This window comes from Elgaria multicarinata, chromosome 2, assembly GCF_023053635.1.
Source record: "Elgaria multicarinata webbii isolate HBS135686 ecotype San Diego chromosome 2, rElgMul1.1.pri, whole genome shotgun sequence".
In the NCBI taxonomy this organism is placed as follows: Eukaryota; Metazoa; Chordata; class Lepidosauria; order Squamata; family Anguidae; genus Elgaria; species Elgaria multicarinata.
The window spans coordinates 178,899,437-178,926,506 of NC_086172.1; the positions used below are offsets into that span (position 1 = coordinate 178,899,437).

At 51.4% G+C, this 27,070-nt stretch overlaps 1 protein-coding gene across 1 annotated transcript in view; it reads right to left on the bottom strand.

The window, feature by feature from the left end:
* Nucleotides 1-27,070, bottom strand: part of NID2 (nidogen 2) — a 148,563-nt gene that overhangs the window by 103,261 nt on the left and 18,232 nt on the right. Inside the window, exons 4-9 of the mRNA XM_063118170.1 lie at nt 19,514-20,238; nt 10,552-10,701; nt 9,448-9,693; nt 7,176-7,376; nt 6,256-6,486; nt 1,236-1,379 (exon numbers count right to left, since the gene is read on the bottom strand). Of these exons, the coding sequence (XP_062974240.1) occupies nt 1,236-1,379; nt 6,256-6,486; nt 7,176-7,376; nt 9,448-9,693; nt 10,552-10,701; nt 19,514-20,238 (1,697 nt within the window). The remainder of the gene's footprint in view (nt 1-1,235; nt 1,380-6,255; nt 6,487-7,175; nt 7,377-9,447; nt 9,694-10,551; nt 10,702-19,513; nt 20,239-27,070) is intronic.

The following is a 27,070-nucleotide window of genomic DNA, read 5'->3' on the forward strand; positions in this document are numbered from 1 at the left end:
AATAAAGATCAGATATCCAAGGATGAATAAAATATGGGCGCATCCAAAGTGATGCAGGTTTCACAAATGAAAATGTGCTTGAGCGTGGTTGCCAACCCGAAATTCATTACTAATCCACATAAATTCTGACCAGGCCATTTGTCCACACATAACTCTTCATTTTGGGCACTCTGATCAACCGAACGAAACACCAGTGCGCTTCTAATGCACACAACCTTCCTGGCCTGGTCGCCTGGAAGCAATTCTTGGCTTACCACTGGTGACCAGGCAGCTGAATGCTCACAAGCCAAAGTCCAAGGCGCGCAGCTTCAGTCCACTGTTAGCAAATGGTTGCCTGCTGCTGCACCATAATGATGAAAGCAGAGAGAGGATGAGTTCCACTCTCTTTGGGCAGGGCCATGGCTCAGTGGTAGGGCATGTGCTTTGCATGCAGAAGGTCCACGTTCGATCCCCATCACCTCATAGAATCATAGAATAGCAGAGTTGGAAGGGGCCTCTAAGGCCATCGAGTCCAACCCCCTGCTCAGTGCAGGAATCCACCCTAAAGCATCCCCGACAGATGGTTGTCCAGCTGCCTCTTGAAGGCCTCTAGTGTGGGAGAGACCACAACCTCCCTAGGTCACTGATTCCACTGTCGTACTGCTCTAACAGTCAGGAAGTTTTTCCTGATGTGCAGCTGGAATCTGGCTTCCTTTAACTTGAGCCCGTTATTCCGTGTCCTGCACTCTGGGAGGATCGAGAAGAGATCCTAGCCATCCCCTGTGTGACAACCTTTCAAGTATTTGAAGAGTGCTATCATGTCTCCCCTCCATCTTCTCTTCTCCAGGCTAAACATGCCCAGTTCTTTCAGTCTCTCCTCATAGGGCTTTGAGGGATTTTTCCTGAAATTGAGGGATTTTTTGAGGGATTCATAGGGATTTTTCCCCAGCCTCCAGATAGGGCTGGGGGAAAATCCTGCCCGTAACGTCAGAAAGTTGCTGCCAGTCAGTGTCACCAACACTGGGCTAAATGAACCAAGGGCCTGACTCAGAATAAGGCCGCTTTTTATGCCTGCTAACCCTGCCCTAACAAACCCCAGCTGGGCCTGAACTTGGTCATAAGCTGAGCCAGTGGAGGCTGGTGGCTCCGAGGTCAGTGGGGGCAGTGACCTCAGAGTCACCAGCCTCCACTGAGGTGAACAGAACACCGGGAGAAGCTGACTGAGCTCCGAGACAAGGCCCACACGTCCGACTCACCGACGCATTCCTTGCCGTCGCCCCAGAAGCCAGCCGTGCACTCGCAGGTGTAATCGAGGCCGGTGCCCGCCTGGCAGCGCGCCGTCGTGTCGCACGTGTGGGTGCCGTCATAGCAGGGGTTCAGCGTGACCGACCCAGAATCATCTACACAGTCAAGAAACACAAAAGGGGTTAGAAGAGTGGGCATGGAGAGAGCCTGGCGAAGCAAGTTCCTCATCCCATCTCTTGAGGATGGGAGACCGAACCTGCCAGGGTAATATAGCCTGGACCACCTTAATGAGAAGTAGGCCCAGCGGTGTAGCGGTCAGTTCCGAAGGGCAGGCACTCATCACGACCGTCCCCTGAGCCACGCCCTCTGGGAGATCCCCAAAAGGCAGGTTGCTGCGTTGATCCGTATCAACAAACTACTTCTAGCATTTTTCATCTCCACCAGGAGTAGGGCTTTGGTAAACCTGATAGAGGTGTACAAAATCACGCCTGGTGTGGAGAATGTGGACAGGGAGACATTTTTCTCCCTCTCCCAGAATGCTAGAACCATAGAATCATAGAATAGTAGAGTTGGAAGGGGCCTACAAGGCCATCGAGTCCAACCCCCTGCTCAATGCAGGAATCCACCTTAAAGCATCCCTGACAGGTGGTTGTCCAGCTGCCTCTTGAAGGCCTCTAGTGTGGGAGAGCCCACAACCTCCCAAGGTCACTGATTCCATTGTCGTACTGCTCTAACAGTCAGGAAGTTTTTCCTGATGTCCAGCTGAAATCTGGCTTCCTTTAACTTGAGCCCGTTATTCCATGTCCTGCACTCTGGGAGGATCGAGAAGAGATCCTGGCCCTCCTCTGTGTGACAACCTTTCAAGTATTTGAAGAGTGCTATAATGTCTCCTCTCCATCTTCTCTTCTCCAGGCTAAACAGGCCCAGTTCTTTCAGTCTCTCTTCATAGGGCTTTGTTTCCAGGCCCCTGATCATCCTGGTTGCCCTCCTCTGAACACGCTCCAGCTTGTCTGCGTCCTTCTTGAATTGTGGAGCCCAGAACTGGACGCAATACTCTAGATGAGGCCTAACCAGGGCTGAGTGGGGTCATCCCAGGAAGCTGGTGGGTGGGAGATTCAGGACAAATCAAAGGAAGTCCTCCTTCACTCAGGGCATAGTTAAACTATGGAACTCACTACCACAAGATGTAGTGCTGGCCACCACTTTGGATGGCTTTAAAAGGGGGTTGGATAAATTCCTAGAGAAGGAAGCTCACAAGGGCTACTAGCCCTGATGTCTATCTGTACCCTCCAGTGTCCGAACCAGTAAACTTATATACACCAGCTGCTGGGGAACATGGGTAGGGGGGTGCTGTTGCACCATGTCCTGCCTTGTTGGTCTCTGGCTGATGGCTGGTTGGCCCCTGTGTGAACGGAGTGCTGGACTAGATGGACCCGTGGTCTGATCCAGCACGGCTCTTCTTACGTTCTTATGTAAAGCGAAGGGGTCTCCACTGCCCATCCAAGAGCACGCCACCCCAAAAGACAAGGGCGCAATATATTGTTGCTGGGAAAATTAATTCCCCCCTCAGGTGCCTTGAGGATTGCAGCTAAGCTCAGGGGGATGCTGAATGGGGGCGCAGGTGATGTCAGCAACCCTGCTCATCAAAAAGAACCGGCACTGTGTCCCTGCGAGACCCGGTGCCGCCTCGCCCGGACTGTTGGACCCAGGACCCAGGAAAGAAGATCTGAATTGTTTGGTGCTCCTCTGTCTCAGACACCTTGAAATTGGGAGTGGAACTATAGATGGTTTTCAAGTGCAGTCGTACATGGTTTTTATCCCCGAGGGAGAATTGGGGATTTTGAAAACCCCACGGGCAGAATTTCAATAGGTGTAGAGCATTTGGTACACATTAGACCGGGTTCCTCCAAATGCCCATAGTGCAGCCTTCCTCAACCTGGGGCGCTCCAGATGTGTTGGACTACAACTCCCAGAATGCCCCAGCCAGCTCGGCTGGCTGGGGCATTCTGGGAGGTGCAGTCCAACACATCTGGAGCGCCCCAGGTTGAGGAAGGCTGTCATAGTGCATAGCGGTGGGGAGCCTTTTTCCAGTTTCAGGGAAGGTCTTGTGGGTTAAATTCTAGTGGTAAGCGGGTCTGAAAGCAAAGGAGGCGGAGCCAAAGGACAAGATGGGTGGGGGCCAATCTTCTCTCTATATAGAACGCTTAGGTATGTTTCTGTACAGGCTTCAGCTGATACAGGTTGCTAAGCAACAGTAACAACATGTATGTCAGCTGATACAGGTTGCTAAGCCCCTCGCCTGACTCCTCTGGGCTTTCCAAGGTAATCCTACCCCACTTTTCTGCCTCTTCGCTCCCCCTCCACCCACAAAGGGGGCAGCGCCACGGTCCGGAGCATGAGCGAGGCACGGCCGGTGCCCTTGGTGGCCGGGTGAGAGGCCGCTCGAGGCCCCGGCCTAATCTCATGTGAGCTGGGTGGGAGGCCCAAGGCTGACAGGAACCCCGGGGAGAGGGGGACACCTGCTCCCCCTCCCCCAGACCTCCCTGCCCCCCAGGTCTGCCAGACGGTGCTGTATCGGCGGCCTCTAAGCAGCCCCCACGATGATATTAATAAACTTTAAGCCAGCCTTCCTCAACCTGGGGCGCTCCAGATGTGTTGGACTGCATCTCCCAGAATGCCCCAGCCTGGGGCATTCTGGGAGTTGTAGTCCAACACATCTGGAGCGCCCCAGGTTGAGGAAGGCTGCTTTAAGCTATGCTACAACGGCGTATGTTACGCCGGGTACAGCTAGTATACAAAAAAATGCTCTTGTAGCTGAAAGCTCCTCGTTGCTAGTGACTCAGCCGTAGGAGGGGGGCCGCCCAGCCTTTCATAATGAGGGAAACGCCGTGCAAAAGCTGGGAAGCCAATAAATGAAGCGAGGAGGAGGCCGCATTTGCCGCTATCAATGCAATTGACAATGACTCCAGCCTTTCCCACAGACTTTGCAAATGGCTCTCGTCCCTTCCACGGCGGCCAAATGGATCGATCGTTCTCCGTACAAATCTCTCCAGGTCCTGCAGTTTGTGCAAACAGATGTGTCCTTCTTGGGCTATTTATTACAGTAGGTTATGAACCACTTGGATGTTCAACCTCAGGATCTGGAACTCATTGACGCACGTTGGAGAAGGGGGAAAGCAGGGGGGTATACAAATTGCATCTTTTGTTGTTAGAGAAAGCTGTGCGCCCACCCACCCCACCCACACACATACACTGAAATCACTTTATCACTTTCAGGCGGAAGATAGTTAACCTTCCTTAATTGCTCCACCGCAGAGTATTTTTTTTACGCAGGTTATGTTTCGCAACCCGGGGTGTGTGTGTGTGTGTGTGTGTGTGTGAAGAAGTCAGCCACTAAGAGCCCACGAAAGCATTAGATATCTGTCATTTCTCCCCTTCGAACGATGGCCCCCACAATGTTTACTGTAACTGGATGCCAGCAAAAAAATGTGGTTTGCAGGACGGAGCAAAGCACACGGAGCCTGCACGTCAACACTGTCACGGAAGGTTTGCCGAGAATCCCCAGGCCTCACGAGAGACGGACAGTTCCCGTTTTTGTTTCGTCTTTCCTAGAATGTCAGAATTTCTCCTCCCGGTGGGAGAAGTGAGTCATTCCCTGGCTCTTCCTTGCGGAGCTAGGTTTCCAGCAAAGTCACACGGTAGAGCCCTTCCTGGAGTGACTGTGCCACTTCAGAATGCAGGGGGAAGAGTTGCTCCCTCCACATTTGAGTGTTCCCTGCATGTAGAAAACTAGTGCTTCAGGAAGAAAGGTTCTAGCCCAGCCTTTTCACTCACTTGCTAGCTTTCTACATGCAGGAAAGCTTTTAACGTACCATGTGAACTTGCGGACCGTCCAAATCAGCCCTGAGGCACGACACCATTGGACGCTGATAAAAATCGCATAGCTGTGTTGGTCCATAGGGAAAACAGCCAGGATCTACAATAGAACAATGCCTTTCTTAGCACCACCCAAAATGTCACAACCTAGTCTGGAAGCTTTATTGCCACTTTTATGACAGAAGGGCAGAAACCGGTGTGGAAGGAGTTGGGATTATAGGATTCAGCATCTCAGCTTTCCTTTCCTTTATTTCAAAATTTTAAAAAAGTAAGTTTCTAGGCCTTCAGGTACCAAGCACAGAATGCTTAAACTCCTTTCCGGGAACTGGCAAAGGTGTGTCATTAAAGACTCTCTATGATGTTGCAGCTGTGTGCAGCTCCATCATTTATTATTATGAGTATTTAATATTTATGTACAGCCAGACTTGTACACGGTGCCAGTAGAAGCTTGTAGTTCCAATGTCATTCTGCACCATGGAGGGCTCTTTTAAAGTTCTGACTAGTTCTGAGTGAAACCCGGAGCGGATTCAACGCCCCACTGACATCGAAGCCACCAGCCTCAGCTGCATTCACCTTGAAGGTCGGATTCCCTCTCGGAGAAGTTCTCAGGGGAAACATTTCTGTGTTGGGTGGGGCTAAAGGCAGGAGGGGTGTGGTCCAAAACCACCCCAAAATACCAGCAGATTCTAGCTTGAAGCCCGTCCTGCCTTAGGAGAGACATTTCAACCTTTTAGAATGGGGTGGGGTGAAAGGGGGTGGGGGTCATCTCAGGAACCCTGAAGTGCCGCCTTGGGACCCCAGGAAGGCCCTCATCCAACCCCAGCTCCAGATGCTGTTGGACTCCAATTCCCATCAACCCCAACCATGGCTAATGGTTAGGGATGAAGGAAGCTGGATCTCCAAAACATCAGAAGGCCATGGGTTCCTCAGCCCTGGCGAGAGGCAACCTTACTGCATCTCCACCCAAAATGGCAGCATGCCTTAATCTCTCCAATCCGGCCATCTTAGAAGCTGGCAGCCAGCCGTTCTCCAGAAGGCGGCATCGACAGGACCCCTGTGGGTGAGGAAGGCCCTCTGGGAGAGCCAAAACAGACAGGACTGAGCTGGGAGTGCGAATCCAGCAAAGATCCGGGCCCTTTGCTGGTCAGGACTCACCTCCCAGGGGTCCAATCTGGTTGGTCACGGCATAGCGAAGGACTCTCTCCTCCTCGTTATACAGAGCAAAGATCCGGTCCACCGTCAGCTGCTGAGCGGCAGGGGCCAGCCTCCGGAGGCGGGCATGCGGGCACTCCTGGTAGGTGATATTCTGGCTCAGCCGGTAGGAGAAGGTCTGGTTGCTGCTTCCCAAAGTAAGGGAATATTCCCGGTAAGATGTGGACGTCACCACTGTGAGAGAGAGCGAAATGGAGAGGGTAAAGCTTGTAAGAGAACAGTCGCCCCCAACCCGGCGCCCTCCGCAGGTGTTGGACTACAATTCCCAACATCCCCAGCTGGCTGGGGATGTTGGGAGTTGTAGTCCAACACCTGCGGAGGGCGCCGGGATGGGGGAGGTGGGTGTTAGAAAATCACTGTACTATCTAAAGATATGCATTCATTTTATACAATTAAATTTAACATTTAATTGTAAATTTAACATTTACAATTAAACGTTAAATTCTACTCTCTCTTTTTCAGGACTTTCATTTTTTCCCCCCGTTTACTTATTGTTTTAGACGATGAAACATTAAGGGAAAAGGGGGGAAATTTAGCTAGCTTCTTCCTCGGCTGATTTGCCGTGGTGTGATGGAATGTTCACCAATATTCCAACTGCTCAGCTTAAAAGCAATGAAATTGACCTACTCATTTGAACTGAGCCATCAATTTGCCGTTTCCCAAAAATACATTTTGGCTGCAAACTGTGGGTTTTCCTGTTGAGAAATGTTGAGGTGTGCAATCTAGAGATCCCTATTCGCCGCTAACAGATCATGTGTCAAGTGGGGCGGTGGGGCGTGGAGTGCAAAAACAGCACAGCTTCCAATGGAGGAATGATCACATCCAAGACTGAGGGAATTAAGACAGGAGAAGCTCAGCCGTACCTGAATCCGAGTAGTGGTAAATTTCTTTATAAGGCGCAATGTGGACAGTAAAATTCTCCGGAATATAGGGCACCTGTCCTTGAATTTCTGTCCTAATGCTGAGGTAATTTTCTTCATCCAACCCGTCGGCTGTTTGCTTGACAAAAACTTTTTCCTCTCCTGGATAGAAAGTGACTTCCGCATTGTGAGTGAATTTAGCACCTATTTGGGAGAGAGAAAGGAGGGGAGGCGGCGGAAAGATTATTATGGCACTTAAGAGCAGGGCCATCCCAGGACATTTTGTAGCCTGAGGCCAAGGACAAGATGGCCGCCACCCAACCACCCCAATTCCACATACAGAAACGGACTGGATTGGCAAATGAGCCTTACATGAACACTGGTGACAGGTCAGCATCTTCTGTCGCACCTGAAGGCAGCAGGCGAGTTTAGGGTGTGTGTGTGTGAGGTGGACGGGGGCCACTCTGGTGCACCCCACAACACTTTACTGCTATGCTTGGTGCCTGTTCACCGCCCACTCAAACAAGTCCTGTGGGTTAAGTTCCAACCTGCTCTCTTTTCTCTCTTCTCCAATGCTATGTCCAGTTCTGGACACCAACTTGAAGAAGGCTGTGGATAAACTAGAAAGAGTGCCGAGACGGGCAGCAATGACTGGGAACTAAGTCCTAAGAGGAAAGATGGAAGGAACTGCGTATGTTTAGCCTTGGGAAGAGAAGACTGAGGGAGAGATCTGAGAGCACTTTTCAGGAGAAGAAGGCTGCCGCCTGTTCTCTCTCACCCAAAACTGTAGACACGAAATCACAGGCTTAAATTACAGGAAGGCAATTTTGGTCGGGCATCAGGAAAAACTTATAGAATCATAGAATCATAGAATAGCAGAGTTGGAAGGGGCCTACAAGGCCATTGAGTCCAACCCCCTGCTCAATGCAGGAATCCACCCTAAAGCATCCCTGACAGAGGGTTGTCCAGCTGCCTCTAGTGTGGGAGAGCCCACAACCTCCCTAGGGAACTGATTCCATTGTCGTACTGCTCTAACAGTCAGGAAGTTTTTCCTGATGACCAGCTGGAATCTGGCTTCCTTTAACTTGAGCCCGTTATTCCGCGCCCTGCACTCTGGGAGGATCAAGAAGAGATCCTGGCCTTCCTCTGTGTGACAACCTTTTAAGTATTTGAAGAGTGCTATCATGTCTCCCCTCCATCTTCTCTTCTCCAGGCTAAACAGGCCCAGTTCTTTCACTCTCTCTTCATAGGGCTTTGTTTCCAGACCCCTGATCATCCTGGTTGCCCTCCTCTGAACACGCTCCAGCTTGTCTGCGTCCTTCTTGAATTGTGGAGCCCAGAAATGGATGCAATACTCTAGATGAGGCCTAACCAGGGCTGAATAGAGAGGAACCAGTACCTCATGTGATTTGGAAGCTATACTTCTATTAATTCAGCCCAAAATAGCATTTGCCTTTCTTGCAGCCATATCGCACTGTTGGCTCATATTCATCTTCCTAATGATAAACTGCTCAGGGAGGTTTTTCTTCTTAAAATCTGTTTGAGGTTTTTCTGCCAGGCTTTAAGCATTCAAGTGGATATATATAGAATGAAGTTTGGAACCCCTACTTTTTTGGCCCCGGCATTATCCCTATGGTTGGTGTAATTCTGAAGAAGCAGACAGCGAAAACAGGATTAATTTACACCGGTAGCCTGTTTAGCCTATTGAAAGAAGCTTATGTCAGTTCAAAAAATACCGTTGAGATTTGTGTTTACGTTTTGTGATTCTGTGTTTCTACAATTGTATATCATTATTCTAATGTGTACTATGACCGTTTATGGTTGTTTATTATGTTATATAAACTTTTGTTTGGTATAAGTGTTCACCCCTTTTCTTAGCATATTGTATATTACTACAGCAGTTGTGTGCCTTTTGCACTTGTTGGTTGTTATCATTAAATAGGATAAAAACACTTAAAAACAATATACAATAAATTATAATCACAAAAAACAGACAATTTAAAACCACAAAAACATACAAAAACAAACCCAGGCTAATTACATATTGCTAAATGCCTGGGAGAAGAGAAAAGATAACAATATCGGCGCCAGGCGGACCTCGTCAGGGAGATTGTTCCACAGTTGCGGGGCCACCACAGAGAAGGCCCTCTCTCTTTTTGCCGTCCTCCGAGCTTGCTTCGGAGTAGGCATTTGGAGGAGGACACTGGATGTTCAGCGCAGTGTATGGAGAAAAGGGAAATGCACAAGGAAGCCTATACAGCTACGTCCCACTCACCAGTAATACTGAAGCCATTTTCGTAGCCGGGTTTCTCCAGGGCAAAGAGCCAACCAAAGAGCCCTCCGATGGGAGCCAACGGCATCAGCGACCTGGCGGCCGGCTGGGGGATGTGGCTGACGGCCGTGTAGGCCCGACCGTCGTTGCCGACAATGTAGGCGTGGAGGTCAACCTGGCCGAAGCGCACGGGCGTCTGTCCCACCAACAGGTTGCCGCTGACTTTGCCGTTGAGACGATGAGCGGCCCCTGGGGAGACAAGGGAAAGCGTTCAACGGGGCGCCGGGCCCTGCCCAGCGACGTCGGTTGCAGAGGAAGTGGGATCCTTTGGAGAACGCGGAAGGAGCAGGGTTTGGGACACAGCACAGGAGACGTCAAAGGAGTCAAAATCCTAGCGAGGTGAAATGCCTCCCGATCGGGGCAGGTCGTCGCCGCGAGCCTAAAATAGCCAGGATCCCTGGTGATGGAGGGAAATTGCACCAGCGTATTGATTGATTGATTGCATTTTTATACCGCCCAATGGCCAAAGCTCTCTGGGCGGTTTACAAAAATAGGGACGTTTCGCTTCGTCAACCAAGTTCACGGCCCACCGTGCTCCCTTCAGCAGGCTCCATGCTTCACGTCTCTATGGCAGAAGGGGCAGAATCCTTTTCAACCTGAGGGCTGAATTCCTTTCGGGGGGGTGATCTCCGGGGTGCGGGCCAGTGGTGGGCGGGCCAGGGGAAAGGGGCGGGGCCAAAGTACCAGGATGTTTTCGCTTAAAGCCAGTTACGAAGGCTTAGGACGGGCATTTCAACTTTTCAGAATGGCAGGGGAGGGGGCAGTATGCAAAAGCTGGAAAACTAGCAAATACTTGGGGGAGTGGTCATCTGGGGACCCCCAAAAGTCCACACTGGAGCCCCAGGCGGGCCAGATAGGATTCTCATGTGTTCTAAGAGAACATGAGAAAGTTTGAACCCACCTTTCCTCATGGGAAAGTTGGGTCATGAGGGGATTGCTCAGGCCAGGGCCGCCCCCAACATCCCCGAAAACGGCACTGCTGACGCAGGCGCTTCCCAGGCTCAGCTGAGCAGCAGCTGGAAACGCAAGGGTGCTGCTGCCACGTACCTTCCGGTAAGCAGTGCCTTCCGTTCCCGTAGAACTTGGTCTGGCAGTGGCAACAGAAGCCGGTGCTGTAATCCGTGCAGAAGGCGTGCTGGGAGCACTGGGCGTGGCGCTCCTCGCAGGTCTCCACGTTGGCGGTGCTGTACGTGAACCCTGAATGGAAAGAGGACCGTTGTGACGTCAGAGAAGATGGGCGGCCTCGACCGGAGCAGCCTGGCCCTACCTGGGGCCCTCCAGGTGTTTGGGATTGTATCTCCCAGCATCCCTGGCCACCCCGTCTTGGGTTGATGGGAGTTGGAGTCGAACCGCAGGTACGGGAAGGCTGCTCCCCCACTTCAGCCTCAACGCTCGTCTTACAGTCTGTCCTGTTTGGGCCGCGCCTCTCACCTGGCTTTCATAAAACATTGTGAAGCTGCCTTGCACAGAGTCAGAGCACTGGTCTATCTAGCCCAGGACTAGGCAACCTCATGCTCCCCAGATGTTTTGCACTACAACCTCCATTATCCTCTGTCTCGTCTCTCCAGTCACCTGCTCCTACTTGAGATTCCTTGAATCCCAGCTGCTAGGGGACGGGATCTAGCATCTTCCGCACAACACTCTGCACAGTTCATGTACAACCTGCAAATCACAGGACGTTGGTTGTGACTTTTTTCTTCTAACATTTTAGAAATTCCAATGGTCTTCTGGGTGGTTTTACAGATATTAAAACTCTAAAAACACAATATAATAACAATACAGAACAAGTTACATGCAACAATTCTAAGCAATCAGTAATAAATCCCAGGACTCATTAGACCTTACCATAAGTTGTTAAATGCTTGGGAGTAGAGGAAAGACTTAACCCAACACTGAAAAGATGATAATGTTGGCACCAGGTGGGTCTCACTGGGGAGAGCATTCCATAATCACAGGGGCCACCAGCGAAAAGGCCCTCTCCCTTGTTGCCCTCCTCTGAGCGCCTCAGATAATGAATGTAGCATACAGTAGGTACATCCCAGGAGATTAAATAAATACATTATAATTATGGTGGTCACCACCGTACTATTATTGGTATATCCCTCACATCCAACAAGAGCTCTTCTCTGGAATCTGCATTCTTGCTAGGAGGCCAGAAGTCATCTGAGGTCTAAAGGGGAACCTACAAACCCAACTCCAGAAGATGCCTTTTCCAAAAGTAGCTCCCCACACCACACGCTGAGAGAGTGGAACAAGATGGAGGACCGGATCGGCGTTTGGCCTGATCCAGAGGGACACTTATGTTCTTATAGAATCACAGAATCATAGAATAGCAGAGTTGGAAGGGGCCTACAAGGCCATCGAGTCCAACCCCCTGCTCAATGCAGGAATCCACCCTAAAGCATCCCTGACAGGTGGTTGTCCAGCTGCCTCTTGAAGGCCTCCAGTGTGGGAGAGCCCACCACCTCCCTAGGTAACTGGTTCCATTGTCGTACTGCTCTAACAGTCAGGAAGTTTTTCCTGATGTCCAGCTGGAATCTGGCTTCCTTTAACTTGAGCCCGTTGTTCCGTGTCCTGCACTCTGGGAGGATCGAGAAGAGATCCTGGCCTTCCTCTGTGTGACAACCTTTTAAGTCTTTGAAGAGTGCTCTCATGTCTCCCCTCCATCTTCTCTTCTCCAGGCTAAACAGGCCCAGTTCTTTCAGTCTCTCCTCATAGGGCTTTGTTTCCAGACCCCTGATCATCCTGGTTGCCCTCCTCTGAACACGCAATGTGAGGAGAAGCAATGGCGTATGGCAGGAGCAGACAACGTGTCCCATCATTCCTCCCCGCTAGCTAAGCTGCCTTGGGTTGGTGGGACTTGTAAGCCAAACCATGTGGAGAGCCACAAGTCGCCCACTTCTGGTGTATGTCATTCTTCCCCAACATGGAGCCCTCCAGACATGATGAGAATCCCAGCCCAACACAAGAACATAAGAAGAGCCCTACTGGATCGGACCATCTAGTCCAGCACTCTGTTCAAAGAGTGGCCAACCAGATGTCAACCAGGGACCCACAAGCAAGACACGGTGCAATAACACCCTCCTGCCCATGTTCCCTGGCAACTGCCTCTGCTGCTGTAGCACTTAGCCATCAGGACTAGCCTTCTCCTCCAGGGATTTATCCAACCCTTTTTAAAGCCATCCGAACACGTGGCCGTCACTACATCTTGTAGTAGCAAATTCCATAGTTTAACTACGCGCCGTGTGAAGAAGTCCTTCCTTTTATCTGTCCTGAATTTCCCACCAATCAGATTCACGGGAGGACCCTCACTGGGTTCTAGTATTATGAGATAGGAGGAAAAATGTCTCTCTATCCACATGTTCTTAAAATGTTTTTAGGATGTTTTTTAGGAAGTTTTTAACAATGCATATTATGTTGTTTCCCACCTTGATCAAAATGGAGAGGTGGGCAAGAATTATTATTATTATTATTATTATTATTATTATTATTATCCACAACCTGCACAATTTTGTACACCTCTATCAGGTCTCCCCTTAACCTCCTTTTTTTCCAAGCTAAACAGTCCCAGCTGTTGTAACCTGGTTCCTCTCTATTCGGTGCTGGTTAGGCCTCATCTAGAGTATTGCGTCCAGTTCTGGGCTCCACAATTCAAGAAGGACGCAGACAAGCTGGAGCGGGTTCAGAGGAGGGCAACCAGGATGATCAGGGGTCTGGAAACAAAGCCCTATGAAGAGAGACTGAAAGAACTGGGCCTGTTTAGCCTGGAGAAGAGAAGATTGAGGGGAGACATGAGAGCACTCTTCAAGTCCTTGAAAGGTTGTCACACAGAGGAGGGCCAGGATCTCTTCTCGATCCTCCCAGAGTGCAGGACATGGAATAATGGGCTCAAGTGACAGGAAGCCAGATTTGGCTGGACATCAGTAAAAACTTCCTGACTGTTAGAGCAGTACGACAATGGAATCAGTTACCTAGGGAGGTTGTGGGCTCTCCCACACTAGAGGCCTTCAAGGGGCAGCTGGACAACCCTCTGTCAGGGATGCTGTAGGGTGGATATTCCTGCCTTGAGCAGGGGGTTGGACTCGATGGACTTGTAGGCCCCTTCCAACTCTGCTATTCTATGATTCTATGATTCCCTTATAAGGGAGATGCTCCAGCCCCTGGATGATTGTAGGTGATGGGAGCTGCAGCCCCACACGTCTGGGGCCCCATCTTGCAAGTGTCACGTCTAAACTCACTTGCCGCCCCTATGTGTGCAACATTGGAACTCTGATTAGCAGAAAATGCAGCTGCGAGGGTTACTCACCGGAATGGGCTTTAGGGGAAAACATCCCACCAGTGCTTAAAGCAGCTGCTCAGGACGCTAGTGCATTTCCACGCACCATTCGAAGTGCCCGTTGTTACCTAGGAAGTCCCAAAGAACTGGAACCTGGCTTAGTTGAAGGGGTGTCTTTTCCCTCTTCCCTCCCTCTCCGGATGTCCATCGCCGGGTCCCACATTTGCTGGAAGCGAGGCTGCGCACGGCCTTCACAGTCGGAATTCCTGCCCCGGAGAAGCTGGCCCGGTGCCAGCCCTGATGGCTTTTTGGCGCCAGGCAAAACTTTTTTTCTTTTTTTTTTTTAAAGGGAAGAAAAAGAACTGCATTCCAGGGAATCCAGCACATTTTATAGCTGGTTTTAGTGTCGTCGTTGGCTTTGCAGAATTATTATTATTATTATTATTATTATTATTATTATTATTATTATTATTGCTGTTTAGGTGATGTTCATAGTTTTAAATGGTTTTATGGAATTTTATTGCACTAGCTGTTTTAGGCCGGGGTATTGAAATCTCGGCCCGTGGGCCAAATACGCCCCACCTGGGCTCCCAAGCCGGTGTCCGGGGTTGCCCAGAAGGTGATGACTCCTTTCCTCGGCTCCGGGCCATTTCCCTCGTCCACCAATGATTTGGACGTTCCTTGGCTTCTGCGTCGTCTCGTCCCCATTCTCAAAGGTTGAAATACCTCTCCTACGGTGGCCTGCTGGATGCTTGATACCCGCCCGTCCTCTATATCCCTGTGGGTAGGGTGACCCTATGGAAAGGAGGACCGGGCTCCTGTATCTTTAACCGTCATGTGGAAAAGGGAATTTCAGCAGATGTCCTTTGTAGGCATGCAGCACCTGGGGAAATTCTCTCTTCTTCACAACAGTTACTGCCGCAGGAGCCCTGCCCTCTTTTGTATCTGGTCACTCTAGAGCAGCCTTCCTCAACCTGGGGCGCTCCAGATGTGTTGGACTGCATCTCCCAGAATGCCCCAGCCAGCTGGCTGGGGCATTCTGGGAGTTGTAGTCCAACACATCTGGAGCGCCCCAGGTTGAGGAAGGCTGCTCTAGAGTGACCAGATACAAAAGAAGGCAGGGCTCCTGCAACTGTAACTGTTGTGAGGAAGAGGGAAAGTATTCAGCCATGTTAGCTTGGACGAGAGCTGTCCTTGAACCTGAAAACTCTTTCTGCACATGGGAGTGTTCGCACCGGCGCAATATCAAAATGCATCTTGGGAGCTGGAGTTTGGAATTGCGCATTGTGGCAGGATGTCATGGGTCCCCACGCGCTGGACACACACCCCCTTCCTTGTCTGGCTGTTCCCGTTTTGGCTGTCCAAGTAATGTTGACTCGCCATCGTCACCAATCACGGAGGAGACAGAGGGACAAAAGGCACCACTGAGTCCTCGCAGAATCAGAGCTCCAGCAAAAGGGAGGAGGAGGAGGAGGAGAAAGGAAGCAGCCCCGGATCACTCAAGGGGCCATAGTTTGGATGCAGACCACGCATGCTCCAAAGGACCAAAGCCCACCATCACTTCCAAATTTAATAGCGAATTTGTAATTCAACGATCCAGGCTTGCTGCAAAGCCGAGCATTGCAAACAGAAGGGTTTCGGCAAACAAGCCAGCTCAGTCCAAAATTCAGCACCTCCACTGCTTTTTAGCGTTTGGCCTACACACACACACACACACACACACACACACACACACACACGCCCCTCCTGAAATCGTTTAAGCCAGCCTTCCTCAACCTGGTGCCCTGCAGTTGTGTTGGACTACAACTCCCAGCATGCTGGCTGGGGGATACTGGGGGTTGCAGTCCAAAACACTGGAGGGCACCAGGTAAGTGAAGGCTGATTTAAGGAACTCAACCTCTTGGGGTTGTGGTTTCCAAACCTCTGGCAACCGGCGGCCTCTCATAAACGCTTTGCACATGCTTACCTTTGTAAACCTTCCAGCCTCTTCCCTGCACCCCCCTCCCCTGCTCCCTGCCAGATTCCCACCCCGCAATGTGGCCATTGTGGCACGCAAACCATCAGCACACCAAACCCCCCCCCAGCTGCTGCGTATCGTGTTTCAGGCCCCAGAAAAGGCTGTGACCCGCAGGGCGCCTTCTCCCACTCCACATGGCTCCTTAATCCCTCTCACAGCCATTCTCAGGAGTCAGCTTCCTGAACATCTATGTTGTTCCGGCAAGCATCCCTTGAGGGCTGCTGTGGCTGCCAGCTGTTGGGGCCTCCCAGAGGTTGGCAAGTCCCCTGGACTGACCAATCGCCGTCTCTTACACGGGCCCGGCCTAATATCCGTGATGGGTGTCGATTTCTCTCCCTCCACCCCGTGCGCACATGCCTGCAATCTCCTCTCCTGACTCGGGACTGCAGGGGCAACTCCGGAGCTCACCACACCAGGACAATTTCGTTTCAGGGAGAGATGAGCCGGCATCTGTTCCAGGCTTTTTGCAAGAACAGAGGGCTTCTGAGCACGTGCAGAACATTTCCTTCCCCTACCGACTCTTGCTTCGTGTTTGTCTGATCTTCTAGACTTAACATTTCGCCTTTCGTATCATAAGGAGAGCCTGGCTGGAACATAAAAGGGGTCCCTCTCGCCCAGCATTCTGTTTCCAGCGCGGGCAGGCTAGCTGCCGCTCCTTGGAGGAAGGCCACCAGCACGACTGCTCGGAAGTACAGAACCAAAGCGCAGAACCACAGATGCAATGCAGTTCTGTAGATGTACAGAACGGCCACCGGACATGAATCGGCCCTGGAATTCAGATTCCTAACAAACTCTCAGCTTTTGTTGAAGAATAATAATAAAGTTTCTAGCCCTTATGATTGTGAACGTCTGCTTGGAAGGGTGTAGGCAATGTCTGCAAAACCTCAGATGCCAAGGACATTGCTGAATAAGAGTCCCAGTGGTCACAGTGGCGGGTCCAAAGCCCTCTTTACACAAACGAGAAGCCAAATACGTCGTACAAAATAGAAAACCCCTGCAGAATAAATTATGCCGTACAGGGAAAGTCATGCAAATTTGCTGAAATTGTGCCGGTTGCAGAAACTTAGCACAGGATGCCTTTGGTGGTGGTTGTTTTTAAAGTAGTTCTGCCAGTTTACATTTTTGCTGGCATTCAGCCTCCAGCAGGAACATTTCCAAAACTCAGATCAGCAACAGGACTCCTGAGCACAGCTTGAGGGAGCCAAGATGCTTGCTCACCTCCCATAGCACGGGGGCAGGAATGCGGTCTCCACAGGCTTGGCGCGAGGAAGGCTGAAGCAGAAAGCAATGCACATGTGTGTAGCTCTGCCTGTCAAGGCACAGCCGGAGAGTAGGGCTGTGCTCTGCTTCGCTTCGGGTCGGAGAAGCAGAAGCGGATCGGGGTGCTTCGCCGCCCCTTAAGGTGGAGGCGAAGAGGATCGGGGGGGCAGCGGAGTGTCGCGGAGCGGATCGAGATGAAGGCGGATCCTTCACCTCGATCCAGAGCTCCGAAAAAAAGGTAAGGGTGCCTTACCTGGCGCTGCCGCAGCCCGTGCAGTGACGGCGGCAGAGCCAGGTAAGGGGGCAGGGGGGGGTCTTACTGGTCTGTCACGGCCTGTCGCCGGCTTCACTAGAGCCCGCAGCTCGATCTGGAAGTGTAGGCCCCAAGCTGCAGGTTGAGCCATGGGCTGAAGTGAAGCTGGTGACAGGCCGTGACAGGCGCAGGTAAGGGGGGAGGAGGGAGGGGGCCTTACCTGGCGTCGCCGGCAGAGCCAGGTAAGGGGGTAGGGGTGAAGGGTCTTACCTGCGTCCGTCACGTTCCAGGGGCGGCTTCAACTGAACCCGCGGGCTCAGTTGAAGCCACTCCCGGAACGCGACGGACGCAGATAAGGGGGGAGGAGGGCCTTATTTGGCGCCGCCCCCGCCGCTGCGGAGCTCCGATTCGGAGCCGGAGCTCCACAGCGGAACAGAGCGGACCATAGGCGAATCGATGCGGGGCAGATCGGGTGCGGAGCGGATCGGGGGGGGTCCGTGCACACCCCTACCGGAGAGGCAGTGTGTTGAGGAGTACCTTCACTGTAGCCATGAGACAGGGGAAAGGGCAGCCGCCTCTATTATCTCATCAGCACACCTGCATATGCTTTCAACCTACGCGCATGCGCACTGATGCGCACCCACCACTTGCTAGCTTTTGGGATACCGGGCCCAGGTTGTTGATACTGCCAATTAGTGGCACTGCTCTGCCTCTGAAAACGGCCCACTTCAAACAGGAGGGGGGAGGGGGCAGCATGAGAGGCACTAAAAAAAACCCTGCTTCCCGGTGGAAGCAGGCTCCATGCAATTGCGATCCGTCCTGAAGTAAACCAATTAGTTTCCGGGCGAAGTACAAAGTGTTGGTTATTACCTTTAAAGCCCTACATGGTTTGGGTCCAGGCTACCTGCGGGATCGCCTTCCCCCGTACAATCCGCCCCGCACACTCAGGTCCTCTGGGAAGGATCTACTTCAGACCGTCAAAGTTAGGCTGACAACCATTACCCAGAGGACCTTCTCTTCTGCTGCTCCCAGACTGTGGAATGGCCTGCCGGAGGAGACTCGACAACTTAACAGTCTATTAGCATTCAAGAAAGCTATAAAGACTGATCTCTTCTGGCAGGCCTATCCAGTCGGATTTTAAGATGTCTTTTAAGATTTTAATAATGTATTGGTTTTCTGTTTTTAATCAGTTTTATGTATTTCATATTTTTGTAGTCAGTGTTGTTCCCTGCCTCGATCCTGGGGGGAAGCGGGTAAGAAATCATTATTATCATCATTATTATTATTATTATTATTATTATTATTATTATTATTCTACATGCTACATCTGGAACATCTCCTTGCAAGCAGCCACTGTCCCCAGCAGGTCTCCATGCCAGTATAGGAAAAATGCACCTATCAGAAATCTGGAGGACAATTCAATAAGAAACAAAGGAGCCACGGCTCAGTGGCAGACCATATATGAAGCCATGCTTGCGTGTGGCCATCAACCTCAAATGCGTTATTAATCCACATAATTTCTTCCCAGCCTCATTTTGCCCACACAGAACTAGTCACTTTGGGCACTATGATCAACCACCAATGCTCTTCCAATGTACACAGCCTTCTTGCCTGGTCGCCTGGAAGCAATTCTTAGCTCGCCACAGGTGACCAGGCAAATGAAGACTTGCTAGTCTAGAATGAGGAGCGAAATTCCAGTCCACTGTTACCAAATGGTTGCCTATTATTTATTTATTATTTTTATTTATTTTATTACATTGATATACCACCCCCCAGCCGAAGCTCTCTGGGCGGTTTCATTATTGCTGTGCCGTAATGAAGAAAGCAGAGAGAGTATGAAGATTCCCCCCCCCCTCTGCTTCCTGCACCTTCTTTGTCCTTTGGACAGGGCCACAGTCCAGGGGTAGAACACATGCTTTGCATGAAGAAGGCTCTGTGTTAGATCCCTGGCATCTGCAGGGAGGGCAGGAAAAACTCCTGCCTGAAACCCTGAAGAGCCATTGCTGCCAGTCAGTGTCAACAATACTGGGCTAGGTGGTCTGACTTGGCATAAGGCAGCTCCTACGTTCCTGTGTTCCAAATGGTTTGTCAATAGGAATTCGCAGGGTGGGATACATGCAATTAATTTAGCTGCCTAGAGAGTTCCAATCATCCACGGTTCAGAGAACGAGGTCTCGAATGTTAACAAGTCTTAAGGGCTTACCGTCAGGGTTAAAACTGACGTCCTCGTCCACACCTACGACCCGTCTCCTGTGGCTGAAAGGAGGGGTGTTGTCTGGGAAGCTTTCGAGGATCACTTCCCCCTCTGGGTAGACAGGAAAGCTTTCTGTTTCTGGAGGGGCGCCCCTATCTTCTTCCCGGGGGGGCAAGGCACCCTCGTGGCCAGGTTGCCTCAGCAGGGTAGCCGTGACCGCCTCAATCGGACTCTCGTAAACCAACGGCAAGGACGGGGTTCTCGCGTCTTCTTCTGACACAGAAGATGCTGCGGACGGCACTTCCTCCAAGGGGAACAGAGAGATGGAATCCAGGTCTGGGTAAGGAGGGAGATGGCTCGATCCCGGATAGTGCAACGGGGGCTCCCGATCCGAATCCAGCTTCACGCCGGAACGCCTCGGCTCGTTGTAATCAAGTCGGCCGTCGGGGTTGAACGAGCTGCCGGGTCTCGTATCCGAGCCGCGCGTCTGCTCGGTGGGCGTGATGGGCAAGTACTCAAAGTCGTCTTCTGCCCCATCGTAGAAGGAATCTTCATAATCAAGGTTGGAATCGGGGTATTCGCCCTCCAGGATGTTAGGGCTGACAGAGCTGCTCTCTGGGGTTCTTGGAGAAGGCAGGGGTCTCCTGCCGATCGTGGCGGGGATCACATTATCCAGTGGGGCAGCGCTGCCGATATGGAAGGCCCACACACCCGGGATCCCCATGTTGCTTGTCCTAAATTAAGAACGAAATAAGGGTTAAAGGTGAACGGCTGTTGATTGGCAACCACCTTAAACCAATGGAGGCTGGCGGCTCCGATGCCAGTGGGGCTGTGACTCCACTCCGGGTTTCAGTCAGAACTCTAAAGTCCTTGGAGAGCTCCTTTAGAGTTCTGACTGGTTCTGACTGAAAGCCGGACCAGATTCACCACTCCACTGGCATCAGAGCTGTCAGCCTCCGCTGAAATACTTAAAATACTCTTCAAATGAGCCAACAGTGCGATATGGCTGCAAGAAAGGCAAATGCTATTTGGGGCTGCATTAATAGAAGTATAGCTTCCAAATCACGTGAGGTCCTGGTTCCTCTCTATTCGGCCCTGGTTAGGCCTCATCTTGAGTATTAATAGAAGTATAGCTTCCAAATCGTGTGAGGTACTGGTTCCTCTCTATTCGGCCCTGGTTAGGCCTCATCTTTATTAATAGAAGTATAGCTTCCAAATCATATGAGGTACTGGTTCCTCTCTATTCGGCCCTGGTTAGGCCTCATCTTGAGTATTAATAGAAGTATAGCTTCCAAATCGCGTGAGGTCCTGGTTCCTCTCTATTCGGCCCTGGTTAGGCCTCATCTAGAGTATTGCGTCCAGTTCTAGGCTCCACAATTCAAGAAGGACGCAGACAAGCTGGAGAGTGTTCAGAGGAGGGCAACCAGGATGATCAGGGCTCTGGAAACAAAGCCCTATGAAGAGAGACTGAAAGAACTGGGCATGTTTAGCCTGGAGAAGAGAAGATGGAGGGGAGACATGATAGCACTCTTCAAATACTTAAAAGGTTGTCACACAGAGGAGGGCCAGGATCTCTCCTCGATCCCCCCAGAGTGCAGGACACGGAATAACGGGCTCAAGTTAAAGGAAGCCAGATTCCGGCTGGACATCAGGAAAAACTTCCTGAGTGTTAGAGCAGTACGACAATGGAATCAGTTACCTAAGGAGGTTGTGGGCTCTCCCACACTCGAGGCCTTCAAGAGGCAGCTGGACAACCCTCTGTCAGGGATGCTTTAGGGTGGATTCCTGCATTGAGCAGGGGGTTGGACTAGATGGCCTTGCAGGCCCCTTCCAACTCTGCTATTCTATGGTTCTATGAAATAAACACTATGCACAGTGCTAATGCCTGCAATGAGGCCATCTTTTACCATCATCAACCGAGGCAGCCAGTGTGGCACAGCGGTTAGAGTGCTGGACTGGGACTCGGGAGATCTGAGTTCTGCTCCCTGCTGGGCCATGAAGCTGACTGCGTGATTTGGGGGCCAGGGACCGGCTCTCAGAGGAACACAAGTTCGTTGTGAGGATAAAATGGAGAGGAGGAGGGTTATGTAACCTTCCTTGGGTACCTTGGAAGACGAAAAGAGGGGGATATAAATGAAGGCAATAACAGCTCAATTAACAATACAGCACCATTAATACACATTTCATGGAACTTTACAAAGTAATGAAAGTGGGGAAAGCAGAGCCCCCTGCCCTGAGGAGTTTACAATCTTCTAAAGTTTGACAGCGGAAGAAGACAGCTAGGGACAAAAGGGTAACAAGGGATGGTTGGGAGCAAATGCAGAAGAGACGTCAGAAGAACTCTGTGACTGGATCATAGAATCATAGAATCATAGAATAGCAGAGTTAGAAGGGGCCTACAAGGCCATCGAGTCCAACCCCCTGCTCAAGGCAGGAATCCACCCTAAAGCATCCCTGACAGATGGTTGTCCAGCTGCCTCTTGAAGGCCTCTAGTGTCGGAGAGCCCACAACCTCCCTAGGTCACTGGTTCCATTGTCGCACTGCTCTAACAGTCAGGAAGTTTTTCCTGATGTCCAGCCGGAATCTGGCTTCCTTTAACTTGAGCCCGTTATTCCGTGTCCTGCACTCTGGGAGGATCGAGAAGAGATCCTGGCCCTCCTCTGTGTGACAACCTTTTAAGTATTTGAAGAGTGCTATCATGTCTCCCCTCCATCTTCTCTTCTCCAGGCTAAATATGCCCAGTTCTTTCAGTCTCTCTTCATAGGGCTTTGTTTCCAGACCCCTGATCACCCTGGTTGCCCTCCTCTGAACACGCTCCAGCTTGTCTGCGTCCTTCTTGAATTGTGGAGCCCAGAACTGGAAGTAATACTCTAGATGAGGCCTAACCAGGGCCGAATAGAGAGGAACCAGGACCTCACGTGATTTGGAAGCTATACTTCTATTAATGCAGCCCAAAACAGCATTTGCCTTTCTTGCAGCCATATTGCACTGTTGGCTCATATTCAGCTTGCGATCAGACCAAAGGCTGCTTCCCTCCCATAGTGACCAACCAGATGCCTCTGGGAATCCCACACACACTGGCCATGAGCAAAATAGCCTGCTGCTGCTATGGTTCCCCAGTGGCATTCAGTGACATTCAGCCTTTAGATAAGGCCTCTGAAAGTACCATTCAGATGGCGCCTCTCTACGGGGCGAAGCGAGGCTAATAAAGCATGATACCCAAGGGAAAAGAGAATTAGGACAACCTATAAATCCCTTTATGGCTCGGGATTGGACTATTCACAAGAACAGCCTGCTCTTGTCTGGCATTGTCCTGGCACAACAACCCCTGGAAAATCCCATGGGGAGCCCAGCTCGTGTGATCCATTGCAACGGCAGCAACTTTGACGGAGTCGCCCTGTGACCTGGACTAGCCAATTGCTCAAACAGCCATCCACTTCAGAAGTCCCACGAATCCTGGTCACGAGGAGACGTTTTTCAGTGGCTGCTTAAACCCAACATGACTATATTCACTGAGCCGTATCGGATTCCTGGAGAACAGCCGATCAGCCGAGGGACGAAGCAACCCAGGACGAGGAAGCGATGAGATCATGGACGGGGCAGGAAGCGTCACAGAGGGCCGAAGCTGGGCGACTCCGAGGGCTCCAGGGAGATCAGGTGTTCAGGAAGTCAGGGAATCAAGGAGCCAGGAAAGAATCACGGAAACATCTTGCATGGGGGTGGGAGAGGAAGAGCCACTGGTGAAAGAAAGGATGCAGAGAAGCTGGGTTTCCCTATCCTAATTTGGGATAAGCAGCGGGAGATGGGGAACAGGGAGGAAGCTCAGCTGTGCCGTTCGTAGCTGCTGCAGCTTCAGCGTCTCTCGCGGGAAAGAACGGACAAACTTCGACTCGCAAAATAGCTGGCCGAATATTCAGCTGCAGGTCCCCGTTCCCCCAGCGTGACGAAACGAACAGAATCCCTTCTAAAAGTTTGTTCAGCAGGCCCCGCGCTCCGCGGCCTTTTCCTGGCCGCGCATTCCTCTCTCATGGCAGGCCGCTCCGAGCCGGAGGACAGCTGGCATTCGATAACAGTGGGAACCGTCCGCCGCAGCTGTTCCTTTTACAAGCCCGACTCCTTGCGTTGGTCATGTTTCAGCGAAGTGTCGAAATCCATCCCCCCCTTCCTCTTCCCCTTCCCTCTCAATCCCCGGACTCTTAAGCTGCTGGGAAGATTCACCGCTGAAAGAAATGTCCATTTCGGGAAATGGGTCTGGGCAGGCTGGCTCCAGGATTAGGAGGGCCCGGGGGCAGAGAGCCGGCTTCTTCACCGCCATGGCCAACAGCTGCTCTAGAGCATCATCCTCGTCCTCACCATTGCGGCCACTTGCTTGTCAGGCCAAGAGTCAGTGAGCCAGGCGGCCACGGCGTCTCCTGCTCCTCTTTCTCAACCCTCCGCTGTCTGGGCCAGAGCAGGTGACCACGCCGGTTGCAATGGGAAGAGGAGCGGCTTCCTGGAGAAGGCTAGCAACGGCTACTAGCTCTGATGGCTATGTGCCACCTCCAGTATGTAAGGCTACGTACACCAGCCCCTGGGGAACATGGGTGGGAGGGTGCTGTTGCACCGTGTCCTGCTTGTGTCATCAATATGTGGATGATACCCAGCTCTACCTTTCCTTTTCATCAAACCCAAGTGAGGCAGTGGCTGTTCTGAACCAGTGCCTGGGCACGGTAATGGACTGGATGAGGGCTAATAAACTAAGAGTCAATCCAGACAAGACGGAGGTACTGTTAGCAGGTGGTTCATCTGTCCGGCAAGGTGATGTTTGCCCTGTCCTGGACGGGGATGCACTCTCCCTAAAGGATCGGGTCTGTAGTTTGGGGGTGCTCTTGGATCCAGAACTGTCACTCGAGGCACAGGTGAACTCAGTGGCAAAGAGCACCTTTTATCAGCTTAGGCTGATATACCAACTACGCCCTTATCTGGACAGAGATAGCCTAGTACAGTGATTCATGCTCTGATAACCTCTCGTTTGGATTACTGCAATGCGTTATACGTGGGGCTGCCTTTGAAAACGGTCCAGAAGCTTCAGCTGGTACAAAACAGGGCAGCACTGTTACTAACAGGGACTGGCCGGCAAGACCACATTACGCCAGTCCTTTTACAACTTCATTGGCTGCCAGTCCAGGTCCGGGCCCGATTCAAAGTGCTGGTATTGACATTTAAAGCCCTAAACAGTTTGGGGCCAGGTTATTTGAAGGAACGCCTCCTCCCATATATACCTGCCCAGACCTTAAGATCATCTACAGGGGCCCTTCTCCGTGATCCCCTGCCAAAGGAAGTGAGGCAGGTGGCTACTAGGAGGAGGGCCTTCTCCACTGTGGCACCCCGGTTGTGGAAGGAGCTCCCCAGAGAGATCCGCCTGGCGCCTACACTGTACTCCTTTCGTCGCCAGCTGAAGACATTTATATTCTCTCCGTATTTTAACACTTAATTTTAACTTAAATTTAAATTTTACTGTTCTAACTCTGTATTTTAATCTTATATCAATTTTGCTGCGTGGTTTTATCCTGGTTGTGCTTTTAATACTGTATTTTGTATTTGTGCTTTTAACCTGTTGGTTGTTTTATTATGGTTTGAATTTTTGTGAACTGCCCAGAGAGCTTCGGCTATTGGGCGGTATAAAAAGGGAATAAATAAAAACAAAATTGTGAGTCTCTGGTCAACAGCTGGTTGGCCACTGTGTGAACAGAATGCTGGCTGACATGGACTCTCGGTCTGATCCAGCAGGGCTCTTCTGATGTTCTTCTGTTCTTAACAGAGGGTATATTTCAAAATGAGACGTGGCCCGGGTGATGCCTCAGCGTGGCTGCTCCCACGCCAACCCCAGTTGCGTCTGAAAGAAGTATTTGTGGGCAAGGGCTGCAGAGTGGCTATCACCAGCATCCGCATTGCCAGGCCCCATATGTTCCTATGCTTATGCTGGAAGGGACTTTTGAGGTCATCTAGTCCACACACACCTGTTCATTGCAGGAATCTTGCAACTACAGCATCCCTGACAGGTAGCTGTCCAGCCTGTCAAATCTCTTCAGCAACCTCCTAATGTTTAGCCAAAGTCTGGTTCCTTGTGATTTCCACCCATTGGTTCTAGTCCTGTCCTCTGGAGCAACAGAGTATAACATCTGGTTCAGACATCCCGACAAGCCAAAGTACAGGTTGAGTGTGGGTTGTCATTATACCATGAGTTGTTGTTGTTGAATCATGGGTTGTTGTGTTGGGTGAATTCAGCTGTGCTAGCAAACCATGGTTTGTTAATCACGAACAACAGTTCACAATCCGACAACAAACCATGGGTTCTCTTTGTGAGCTTTCGTGGTTAACAAACCATGGTTTGTTAGCCTGGCTGAGTTCACATGACACAACAACCCATGATTCAGCAACAACCCATGATTCAACAACAATGGACCCTCAACCCATACTCTACCTTTACTCTGGCTTGTCAAGTTGTATAAACTGAGGGCCTTGCTAGACCTACCTGATAATCCGGGGGGGAGTAGGGGCGACGCCGTGCTACAGCTAGCGCGGGCCGTCGCCCTTTTCTACACGTAACACGCGACGGGGTAAGGGAAAGTCCCGTCGCGTCCTCCATTTTTTTTTTTTACTTAAAGGGCCGTGTGCGCAGGAGCGCACCAACGGAAAAGTGTTTTTTAAAAAAATAAATAAATAAAGAGTTCCCCACTCCCCCTGCCCCTGATTCCCCCCCCCACAATGTCTGATGCTCCCCCGCCCACTCGCTCGCCCGTCCTCCCCCTGCTCGCCATGCCCACCCGATCACCCGCCTGCCATATCCGATGCCCCCTCCGCGCCCCTCCGTCCATGATCTCCCCACCCTGGCTCTGCTCTTCCCCCCCCATCTCTCCTGCCAGGTCCGCTCTTTCCTCCGGCCCCCATCTCCCCCCCCCGGTGATTTCCCCACCCCCCGGCCTGATGGGCACAGCGCTCCTATAGAGTGCTGTGCCCAGTGCGTGGCTTCTCCCGGCTACTCGCGAGTAAGCGAGCAGCCGGGAAAAGCCATGGAAGCAGCTAGACCTTCCGCAGCCCCGGCCTCAGCCCGGGGCTGTGGAAAAGCCGGGCCATAAGTGGATCCGGTTATCCCGGGTCAAGGGAGGACTTAGCCCGGCCTGACCCCGGGATCCCCTGTGCGTCATCTGGATGCACAGCAGGGAGACCGGGCCTCACTCCTCGTCTAGCAATGGCCTGAGCCTAAGTCTGCCCCATCTTCAGCATAACAGTCCCTGAAATATTTGAAGACCACTCGCATGTCTCCCCTTAATCTTCTCGTCTCCAGACTAGACATACCCAGCTCCGTAAACCATTCCTCATCGGACTTGGTTTCTAGACCCCTCACCAGCCTGGGTCTAACCTACACCAAGCAGGATATTGCACTATGGAAGTGGTATGAAAGCAGCATATAAAAGGCAGGAGCCACACGACTGCTTTATAGCGGTATTGAAGTGCACTGACAACTGTTGCGGCCCCTGAGACACATACCATATACCACTTCCATAGTGCAATATCCTGCTTGG